The 12,451-nt window shown below is 41.0% G+C and overlaps 1 protein-coding gene across 1 annotated transcript in view; it reads right to left on the bottom strand.

Annotated features, from left to right (window-relative positions):
- Nucleotides 1-7,651: 7,651 nt before the first annotated feature.
- The window catches only part of trappc9 (trafficking protein particle complex subunit 9), a 228,972-nt gene continuing 224,172 nt past the window's right edge, over nucleotides 7,652-12,451 (bottom strand). Inside the window, exon 23 of the mRNA XM_080045758.1 lies at nucleotides 7,652-8,803. Coding sequence (XP_079901884.1) covers nucleotides 8,624-8,803 — 180 coding nt within the window. The 3' untranslated portion in view covers nucleotides 7,652-8,623. The remainder of the gene's footprint in view (nucleotides 8,804-12,451) is intronic.

The following is a 12,451-nucleotide window of genomic DNA, read 5'->3' as shown; positions in this document are numbered from 1 at the left end:
TGAAAAAACGAGTGAGTACTCTCTGCTGACCGATGCTCTGCTACATTTCAAATTTTTACTGGGAGATAATTAGAGAATACATCCATAAAATCCTAACCTGGCCTGGCCTCCTACCTACCCAAAGCAGCAACTATACAGCGTGAGCCCGAGCAGCTTTTGATTTCACATATTATACTGTTTACAATACAATCCCACAGTGGGATATTAAGTGGTTTTATTTCGGTTCTTTAATTGAGGTGTGTTTGTTCATTGTCACATTTCATCATTTTAACTACCTTTTTATTTTTATTTTTTACATCCAAAACACAAGTAGGTGGAAGTAAACAGAATATTCCTCCGGAAGGAATGCACATAAAGAGTTATTAGAAAAGCAAATGTGAAAAGAAAATCGTAATATTGTTTTTATACGAGTAATCAACTGGCAACGTTTCCTGAGGATATCTATAAGCTAAACATTTACCCTCTTCACCTGCAGTGTCTCACCGACTATGTCCACACTTGAACTCATTCTACTGAGCTATGCTGATGTTGTTTGTTATTTCATTGCATATGCGGACAGAGGGTGTCACACTGTATGAGTAGCAACAGGTTCATCTCAGTAAGACAAGGCGGTGGAGTGCAGGCAGTAGCCAAGACATCAAGCACAGCGTTTCATAATGTAGCCATTTAAAGAGTGGAACCAAGCAGATCGGCTCATCAACAGTGTCTGGCTCTGTAGCCGCACTATATTTAGATCCCCCTTTTCATCACATCTCTGCCCACCTTCAGAACTCTGAAATGGGAAAAAAGTTTAATAATGGCAAGCAACCGCTTAGATGAGTCTCCATGGTAATAATGACAGCCAAGTCACAGTATGATAATAATGATATTGGATTGGATTTATATAGTGCTTTTCTCGCACTCAAAGTGCTTTTACAGGTATCCAGCTATCATTCATTCTCACACAGTCATACCGCTGGTGGTAAGCTACGATAGTAGCCACATCTGCTCTGGGGCAGACTGGCGGAAGCGTGGCTGCCATTCAGCTCCTACGGTCCCTCCGACCACCACCTCAAACATACAGCAGTCATACACATACACATGAGACAAGGTGGGCGAAGTGTCTTGCCCAAGGACACAACAATCTTGACACAGGTGGCAGGGTGGGAATCGAACCACCAACCCTCTGATCATTGGCCAACCCGCTCTACCACCTGAGCCACGGTAGGAATCGCCAATGGCACAGACCTCTACTCTGAAGTCAACATGATGGCAGGATTTCTCCACATATGATCTAAACTGACAGCACAGCCCCCACACATCCACTGTTTGGAGTGACGAAAGAGAGACAGACAGCTTACTACTTCTATGTTAGGGAAGTTCTTTTTAGCTTAAAGGTCACATATTATGCTAAATGCACTTTTTAAATGTGTTCTAACATATCCATGAGTCCATGGTGTGCCTAGAGACTGCCAAAATATAAAAAAAAATAACAATCTCTCCTTTTCTCACTCTCCCCCTTTCTGAAACCCCCACCCCTCCCCCCCAATATACTCCAGTCAGAATTCTCCTCGTTTCTGACCTCACAAACTGGAAAGCCAGAAGCTTCCACTGTGCAGCCCACACCCCTATTTCTTATTGGTCCACGGCCCTGACAGACAGAGGGCGAGGCGTATCTGGCTTCGCTTCCAGACAGGGTGCGGGAGGAGCTCAAAGATTGTATATTTACGAGGGGAGCTGCAGCTCTTTTTTTAAAAATAGGCCATTGTGAGATTAGCTGAACATCAGCATAGTACAATAAATTATCTGAAAGTTTTTTTCAGCAAACAATTAAAGAAAAACGTATTAGGGACCACTAAGACCATATAATATGGTGTATAATAGAACCGAAAAGTGTATAATATGGGAGCTTTAAGTTGATCCAAGTCAATATATGATATCTGAAAATAGTCTTCATTAAATGATTCCTTCTTTGGACAATGATTGTTGTGTCTTAATCGATATACAACCAACCATAACAGTTTTATATCATTTTGGCATTCTTTCTCTGTCACCCTATTTACTGATAGAGTAATAACGAAACCAGATTAAAACAAGGGTAAAAAAGTTCCAATGTGGATTGTACTAGGGATAAATGCTGCAATTTGCATTAAAGTCTATATGCATCGAATATAATATGCAACTTTAATGTTACCTACTGTAAAATAAAAATTATATTTTCCTTTAAACTCAGATTACATTCATTACAAAGCTAATACGTTTTTGGGATTTTTTTTTTAAATTTCTGCTATCATGGTTGTTTATTTCACTACTTTATGTCTGGGGTGACCAGGGACCCCATCGATAGTCTGTGTACATATGTAAAATAGGCTGGTAGAATGAGGGGTAAAGCATTGCCTATAACACCACTGGACTTTCACCATTCGGCAATTGTATGCCTCTCGGAGGCATCTAACCGCCATGTGGTGGTTCTACTTGACATTGGAAATAGTAATTTGACAAAATGAGGTGAAACACAAGATTCATCAACTAGCTTTTAAAGAGCTTTCAGCTGTGTATCACAGACATTCATCGCCCCACCCCGCCAAAATAAAACCATTTATCACTTGATGACAACAGAGCGAGCTCCAGCCACTGAGGAAGACCATGACATGTAGCAGAAAACACAACAAGAAGCTATGAGTGTGATTATTTGGTCAAACATAAACTTTCTGTTCACCTCTTATAATGGCCTCCACATACCATGACACTTTGGTTCAGGTCTTCTTTTTTAGAACATGATAAATTTGCATATCCTGACATGGAAGGATAGCGATCGAGCTGAAGCAGTATTTTCTTTTCATTTCATGGGGACTTTAACTTGGAAAGAAATTCTCACATGCGCTGCAGTCACAATTTCAACTTCAGTTTCGGTTTAGTTCATATTTGCCTAGGCAGCCGTGTGCCGGCACAGATAGTGTGTTAATTAAGTCGCGGTCACAGTGGATCAGTAAACAAGGTTCCTGTGTCTCTGCCAGGTTTCTCTCTCTCTGCAGTGCTCACAGGCGGGAGAGTGGAAAGGCAGCACAGGTGTCAAATAGCTCATATTTCTACAGCATGCCCCCTAATCCCCCCCCCCCCCCCCACACACACATATAAACATACACACCCCTTCCTGGATCCACTCCTGATATAATTTACTGTATATATGAATGGATGTGACTTATCATTCAGTGCTGAAAGAAGGGAGAAGAGGAATAAATTGAACGTTGGCTTGGTGGAGGTTCATTTGAATGAATTCTTTTCAGGCAGAGTGAGACACCGCACTGACTCTGGGGGATTGCTTTGCCACTAAATGAATGGCTCTTATTTGCTCTCACACAAGGCTTTTTCCACTCTGTTGTAACCATCTAATATCAGGCGGGGTGAGGCGGGGTGGGGGGGGGGGAGTGGTCCGCATGGATTGATGGATGATTGTCATAGGGCTGATTAGGATCCAAATTACAGGTGTGCTTGCAAGGTAATGAAGGTTGGTGGCCAATAACGAAGTGTTGATTATGCTGATAAGAAACTTCATTTAAACCCCTGACAAGATCCTTCTCTCTTCTGAGTGTCCTCGGTCGAGGGGAGGTCAGTTTAGGGACGGTGATAGGATCTGACACACACTGATGCTCTTGACGTCATGCTGTATTTTATACTCATGAAAGACTTTACACACACATTTTAAAGCTGCTCAAAAGGTCATTTATGGTGATAGAAGAAGTACACCAATGTTTGGTGGGAACTGGAAAGCGTCAAAGATTTAAGAAAATAAAAAAATATATGAAAAAAGCATTTGCAAAAAGATCTGCAGCCTCTCTTCTAATATCTTTGGAGGAGGTTATCACTTTTGGGCCAAATAAGATTTGTTTTGTTGAAGTACCACAATAGGCCACTAAGAAAAACAAGCATCAAGTTGGACTGCCACATTAACTACATCCTACATTAGCTGAGTCTGGGACCACTGCCAATCCAAACGGTTGGAGAGGTGAAATTTTCACTGGAAGATGGCCCACTCAGGTTCATAGATGGATACTGAGTAGCCTAATGCTTTTCCCCACAATGCATCAGTCAGTGCGTTTCCATGGGACAACTGGATTGGACACACATATACCAAACTTGCCACTCGAACGGAGCGCGTCACTTGTCTGAGTATACATGGCCTCTCAAATATTCGATAAATGTCCGATGCATGGCTGTCCCCACTATGCTAGGTGGCGCTGTAGCCCTTTCAACAAGTGGTTATAGAGCCACGTCCGGATCCCTTCCGGCAACAACCCTACTATTTTTTACGTCGTCTCCTTCCACTTCCTTGTGAAATCCTTCCCAGGGATTCTCGAGCAAGCGCAGAACGAGAACTCCGATATGCGATATCCGATCACTGTATACATGCAGAGAGAATGCCGACTATGAACGAGTTATCTAGGTGTTCTTATCCGACTTCGCTTGTCCGTTAATGTGCCGATTTGTGTGTGAAATAGATCGGATAAAAGGTGTTTACATGCATTTTACAAGTCCTGTTGAAGTCTTATTCGTTTATTTACCCGATTATGAGTCTGCATGTAAACGCACTGAGTGACGCAGTAGATACACTGGTCAGCATAATGATGAACTTAGGTCACATGGGCCTCCTTCAAACTGCTGACATCATTCAAAGGAATTACACTCAACAAAAATATAAACGCAACACTTTTGTTTTTGCTCCCATTTTTCATGAGATGGACTTAAAGATCTAAAATTCATTCCAGATACACAATTGTACCATTTCTCTCAAACATTGTTCACAAATCTGTCTAAATGTGTGATAGTGAGCACTTCTGCTTTGCTGAGATAATCCATCCCACCTCACAGGTGTGCCACATCAAGATGCTGATCTGACATCATGATTAGTGCACAGGTGTGCCTTAGACTGTCCACAATAAAAGGCCACTCTGAAATGTGCAGTTTATAGAAAGTGTTGCGTTTATATTTTTGTTGAGTGTATGTCAGTAGGTCTTTTTCTTACACTTTGTGGTGAACTAGAAGGTATCATTGGACAGCAGTATGTTGGTCCACTGTATGGTCTGCAATGCTTTTTTTAAAAAAATGCGTTTGTGAATGTCAGACTTGAGCTTCTTCAAATATTGAAGTGATAAAGGTCATCCCAACAGGCAGAACATGAAGTTGGTCACAGAGCGATAATGGCTGTGAAGGACAAAAAGAGCTGGAATAATGTCAAACTAAACAGAAAGCTGCCTGTAGTTCTAGAGAATGTTGGTACTCACTTGCTGCTGGAGTTATTTTTGTTGTTTTCCTCTGAAGTTCTATTTACTGACTTCCTGTTCCGTGAATATAATTTGCTGCAGGAAATGTGATAGGACACTTTTTTAATTGCAAGCTCTGCTTTGTAATGTAGGCTTATGAAATGGAGTTACCTCAACTGAAAAGAGGAGCAATAAGGGTCAGTAAACAATATGCAGAAGATATCATTAATATTGGAGAGGTTGTTCACACAGACTGCATTGAAAGCAGCCTGGGGGTCCTCTCACAGCAACACTTCAACACAATCCAGGTTTATTGTTGCACGCATATCAATTTGAGTTGCTTTTTTGAAGCCATTGCACCACACACACACACACACGATTTTTGATCAAATAGATAAACAGATTAATAAGCACGGAGGGCATGACTTTGGAATTGTTTGCGTCGTATGCATAACTGATAACCTCTGTGGATTGACTGATGTATTATTCACATTATGTAAACTAGCAGTACATTTACTAAGAGCGGAAAAGCTGTTTGTCAACCAACTTCAAATGTGACCTTCAAGAGGAAACTGGAGTCGGGGGAAAAAAAAAACTACTTTCAAATACGTTTCACATTTCAGAAACACAGTAGCCTAACATTGCATACTATATTGCCTATCTATGCCATTACTTTACAGAGGCATGATAGCTGTTGGAAGGACAATGGTCAGGCAGACACTGGACTATAGAGCAAGCGCTCCCTGATCCTCTCAGTATTACAGTCAAGCTCTCATTACACACAAAGCCCAGACCAAATGGACTGGGCTGGATTGCCACATGCCAAAGGAGCCTTTTTAATTCACTGATAAAACCTCCTTTCAATGCCACCTCAAACTAATCTCCCTTCAGCATCTCGTTATCACTCGGTTTCACATTTGGTCCAGCAGAGAGGGTTTACAACACTTTAGCTGCATTAGCAAGCAGAGCATGGGACTATCACTGACCTAAAAGGTTGCAGAAGCCAGATTCGTACTGGAAGATTGCTCATTCAGGTTCAAAGATTGGATAATGAGAAATGCTTTCCCCCACAATGCATCAGTGATGCGCTGGGTATACTGGTAAGAATAATGATGAACTGAAATCACAGGGGCCTCCTTAAAGGGCACCTATTATGCAAAATGTACTTTTTCAGGGTTTTCTAACATTAGAGACTCCTACCATTTTTAAACCCGGTTTTATGGTACAGTCCTTACCACTAGCCAAAATGTGGACGTAACAATTTCAGATTTCTCTTCCCTTATGACGTCATAAGGAGAAGCCACAGTGCTAACGAAGTTTGGTAATGTTTACCAAATTTACTGAGCTTTACATCGCCCTGTGATTAGCCACACCCCTAGCCTGGCATTCCCAGACCTGCCACTAGGCGCTGGCAAATTAAATTTGCTGCGCGTGTTGGTCTGGACACGCTCCGTTGAAGCTTTATCAAGATGGTTTCAATTGGTTCTATCTAATATGGGCGCGCCAGAGCCCTTTATATGGTACTCTGGGGAGGACGTAACCGGATGACGACAGTGACGTGCATGCAACGTCGAAGCCGTGATAGTAAACATCAAAGATGGCTGCGGATATGTTGTGTGAGTTTGAGACTGCTTTGGCCTCGACCCTTAACGATTTGGAAGACGGCACTCAAATCTTTCATTAGCAAGTAAGTGGAATGTTCTGTTTTGCCGACCGACAACGGCAAACGTTTAATTTAACAGTTTAACAGCTGTTCGCTAAACGAAAGGGGCTTACGTCACCTTGTGCATCGCTCTGATTGGTTGTAGTGCTATCCAACTGCATGCAGTGGCATTTGAAATGCACGAGTAGGAACCGCCCCTTGAGTTGGAAATTACTATTGATCGTGGCCAGACCCTCTATCGCTCAAGATATCAGGGTCTGGATTTCCAGGCTACCACACCCCAAGATACCCCCTCAATATAAATGGCAGTTCGGTTCAAACCTGCAGTTAGATCCAGGGCCAGTCAGAGCAGATTGGGCTTTTTGGCAGGAATATGTTACCTTTAAAACTGCTGTGACATCATCCAATGCACTGATGTTTGAACAAGTGTAGGGAAAAGTGTGCCTGGGTTCTTTTTAATATAATTTGTGATGAACTGCAAGGTATCAGTGGACTGCAGCATGTTTGATCCCCCTGTATACGGAATTGTTCAAAAATGATTATCGGGCTGCAATGTTTTCCCCGGTCCTTACTGTTTATGGATTTGGTGTTGGTGAATGTCAGACTTGAGCTTCTTCAAATGTTGAGGTGATAAAGGTCATCACAGGAGGCAGGAAATGAAGTTGGTCACATAGCTATAATGGCTGGGATGGACTAAAGACTCAAAATAAACATGAGACTGCCTTCTTTTAATAATTTATATACAGCAATAATATGTCACACATAATAACGTCAAGACAGTGAGCTTCATCAGTAATTCAGTGTGTAGAGGGACGAGGAAATGTCTATACAGCAGTAGAAATAAATACATTTTTGAAGTGTAAATGACTGGATATAGATTCGGTCTGGTGACATTTCCAGTGTTGGTGTGCAGCTCCTCGTCTTCGGTAGAAGGCTGTTAAGTTCCTCTGCGCGGATGCAACAACTCTTAATTTCCCTTCAAAAGACATGTTTACAAAATACTAGGCAACAACATGATATCACTGAGAAAAAGGCAGTGTACTTAAAAAAATCTGCCAAAGAGAGGAAAAAACTGTGACAATGATATAAGTGTTCGGTCTGATCAGAAAGTGGACATTTGCCCGTCGTCGCAGAACAACTTCTTGAACTAACTAACCGAGCAAAACAGAAGGAAAGTTTACACAGCTATTTCAAGGGAACGCAATTGCAGCATCATTTCCTTCTAACAATTGACCTGCATCTCCGCTGTGGAGCGATTTTAACCCCGGCCTGTTGGGTCAGCGGTTAATGTTTCAAAGTTCAACTCAGCATGGAAGCATGAGTGAGTCCATTGACTGCAGATTTTAGATTTGTATGGAAAGAAAGTGGAGTGAACGTCGCCTTCCCAGGAGTGTGCCCGTAAATCTTTGCACTGCTCTGACTCAGAGTGATACCAGATCTCATCACAAACTACAGTCATTTCCCTGCACTGTGTCTCTTGAATCATCTCATCTCATCTATAGGGTAGATTCATAAAGTCTGAGAATAAGCCCTCATTTATATTTTATAAAAAAAAAAAAAAAAAAAAAAAAAAAAAAAGCACTCAAGTATTTCAAAAATTGGATTCCACATACCCTTGCACTCTACTGCACACATGCTGCATAACCTTTGACAAAATGATATTTACATGTGGGGGTATTTACAGAGAACATGGACAGAACTCAAGATTCCACAATAGAGCTTAGGCCCCGGCCTGCTGCGGTGTGTCCATGGCTTGGATGTGCACACTGGGCAGAGTGAACCAGGCTAAGGGAAGCTCCCGTCCAGCGCTGTCATCCTGGAACTTGATATTAAGGTAGAAATCTCCAGCGTATAGAAAGAGGAGGGCACCCACACACACTGAGCTTTCTTTGGGTTTGACCTGGAGGTGGAAAAGACAGACAGACAGACAGCAGGATGAATCATGAGCAGCTGCAGAGCGCCCCCTTTTAGTGGATTTAGAATGAACTTAGCAACATGTCAGCCAGAGTGAACCATTTAAAAAGAGAACGTTTTAAAGTGGATGTGGCTTTGACAAAAAAAAGTTCAAACAAGTGCAGCCTTTCTTCTTCCTATTGAGAACAATTCCCAAAATGAGGTTGTTTTGTTCATTCAGGAATATGGGGAATTGCTTCATGCTTTCATCTGCTTTTTAGTGTGTTTTTTTTCATCGCATCCAGCTTGTTCAGTCATCGAATCCCTTCTCTGATATGTATCTTTGTAATGTGAAGATTTCAGCCATGACCTTTAAATGACCTCATCTGTGTGAGAGTGTATTCAGGCTGTTTTTCTCAAGCACACTTTAGTAGGGGAGAGTGGCCTAAGTTGTGCCGGTGGGCAAGTTGTGCCACCCCTTGTTTCTAGAAAACCATAGAAGAAATTGGAAATGTGACCACATATTTAAGAAGAGCCATCCATTAAACTCATCCTGTAAAGAAGGGAGAAACATGGAATAAGATATAAGCACATTTAAGCTAAAAAAAACAGTTTTTTGCCTTTCAAAGTAAAATTTCCATGATCAAGGTTGTTTGATTACTGTGTCTGAACAATTATAGACACGTTTAAAAACATTTGACACATGTTTTAGTGCTTTAGTATGCTACACTTTGTGTCTATATAGTTAGCACGATGTCAGCCCTAAACTGCTGCATCATGCGTATTATCCAAAATTCTGGGGATGGGGTGATTTGTGCCAGAGGGCCTAGGTGAGTTATAAGTAAGTAAGTAAGTAATTAAAATGTATTTATAAAAGCACATTTATAACAGTTTGCACTGTCCAAAGTGCTTTACATAGTGCATTCAGTAGGTAAAAAATTAAGGTAAAATAACAATAACCAAAATAAAAGACATAATGCCCAGACATCCACATATGAACAAAGATAGTAGTGCCGAGGTAAGAAAAACCAGGGTGTACAGATGGGTTTTGAGCCATGATTTAAAGGCAGAAATGGAGAGGGAATCGCATATGCCAGATGGCAGTTGTTTCTACAAGGGCGGAGCAGCTAGTGCAAAGTACATTTCTGAGAGTTGTGCCATTGGCATGGCTGTATACACTGGTCACCAAAAGAAAGTGATTATCTACAGTAGCTCAAAAGAGACTGACATCTCCATTCCACTTAACGACACCACTAACAAGAGTTCAGAAGGCCAGAGAGATGATGATGGTGACTTTGTCATTGTTAGCTTTGCAGGCAAAACCACCTAGATCTGCTAGGCCTTGTTTAAGAAAATTGACCTTCAATCTTTGTAAAATATTTACTTTATTTACTTTAAATAAACCTTAACCCATTGATGACTATGGCAATCTAGGATGCATGTCCTTAATGCCTGAGGGTTTTCTGAAAAAATAGTACGAATTGTCAAGTCTACCAAAACCTTAATATCTAAGCCTGTGTAGCACATAGAAACATGAAATCAAATACATTTAAAAGTTAAGGTTCACAGGTTTTATTTAAACATGCTCCCTTAGCGCTTACAAACCAACAAATATTTCTAAAAATCGCCAAAATTAGATGAATTAGAAAATTATTAAATATTGTTAATAAATAAATGCAATGTGTTGTGTGATTTTCGTCAGTAGTCTATAGTAGACCTTGATTCTGCGCACCAAACGCCACTAACTGTTCTGTCGCCGACATAGCTGGCGTATTTTTTTTATTATTTTGTTTTATTTTTTTATTTTTTATTTTTTTGATTGACATGATTTTCGGCAAACCACACAACTTTTGGGTGGTCACGTGGTCTTCAAAAAATCAACAAAACCCACCTCATGTGTATTTGAACCAATGACAGTGCATTCTATGCTGGGAATGCCATGAAAATTAGATAAAGTAATAATGCTGCGCGACGCAGCATCAGGCAGGAGAGCCTATGTGGCATCGCGCAGCAGCCGTCATCAATGGGTTAAATAAGTGATTGTCTAATGGATTTGTCTTGCATTACAGTTTATGAGATATATATCAATGGCACAATTTACCCCATGGTATTTTCTCCAACCGCACAACTTACACCACACCGGGGGCAAGTTGTGCCACAAGACAACTTTTTTTCCGAAAGCTATATTTCTTCAACAGTTTATTCCAGATCCAAAGTTTTTATTGCCAGGGATGCCCTGAAATATTAGCCTGGCATTCCCAGACCTGCCACTAGGCGCTGGCAAATTAAATTTGCTGCGCGTGTTGGTCTGGAGACGCTCCGTTGAAGCTTATCAAGACTACCAGAAATCTGGTATAACGTTTCAATTGGTTCTATCTAATATGGGCGCGCCAGAGCCCTTTATATGGTGCTCTGGGGAGGACGTAACCGGATGACGACAGTGACGTGCATGCGACGTCGAAGCTGTGATAGTAAACATCAAAGATGGCTGCGGATATGTTGAGTGAGTTTGAGACTGCTTTGGCCTCGACCCTTAACGAATTGGAAGACGGGACTCATAGCTTTCACTAGCAAGTAAGTGGAATGTTCTGTTTTGCCGACCGACAACGGCAAACGTTTAATTGAACAGTTTAACAGCTGTTCGCTAAACGAACGGGGCTTACGTCACTTGTGCATCGCTCTGATTGGTTGTAGTGCTATCCAACTGCGTGCAGTGGCATTTGAAATGCACGAGTAGGAGCCGCCCCTAGAGTTGGAAATTACTATTGATCGTCGCCAGACCCTCTATCGTTCAAGATATCAGGGTCAGGATTTCCAGGCTACTGAAATATATGATTATATTTGAGTTGGAGACTTTACGGTCAAGGCCTCACTTTAAAGTCACTTTGAGTAAAAAGTGGCACAACTTAGGCCACTCTCCCCTATATATATTTCTTGGAATGTTTTTTCTTGCTAGACAGCCACTGGTTTCCAGTCACAATCTAAAGTCCCTTGAAAAATGTCATGTCAGCCTCTAATGTCCATACAGGTACATTCATGTGTGTGTGTTATAAACTGTCCTGCAATGCAACATAATAATAATAATAATACCATTTTGACAAAACTACAATCAGCCATGACACGACTCAAGACAATCTGATAACTTGAATATCATATTACATAGAAATGAATACCAATGGCTTTGGCTAAGGAGGGGTCACAGGTAACGCCATATGACTAGAGATAACTAGAGCTACTACAGGTTGCACAGTAGGAAAACTTTACTTTTTGTTCCAATGTTAGGTATTCAGAAGTATTATATAAACATTTCATAAATTGTTGATATCACAGTATAATTGAGTTGGAAGCAAAAAAAACAGTGTGTATATTAATGTATTATACAACTCTGTAAAATACTGCACTGTAACTGAAGTGGAGGCTGGTGTTTGGATGGGTAATGAGTGACAATAGAGTAAAACATAGTTCATAGGAGTAGTGTGTTATAAACCATGTATTAAATGTGTGTGTGTGTATGTATGCTTCCACTCTTTTGTGTAGGCTGGTATTCTTTCACTTTCCCACTCAACTACAGCTATTTCCAGATTACATGTTCCAAAATCTTGCACAAAGCATATTTTGAATAAATCATATTTGAAACCTTTAGCTGAAACATTTG

The sequence above is a fragment of the Ammodytes marinus genome (assembly GCF_949987685.1).
Source record: "Ammodytes marinus genome assembly, chromosome: 17".
NCBI classification, from domain to species: domain Eukaryota; kingdom Metazoa; phylum Chordata; class Actinopteri; order Uranoscopiformes; family Ammodytidae; genus Ammodytes; species Ammodytes marinus.
This window is presented reverse-complemented; position numbering and strand designations above follow the sequence as displayed.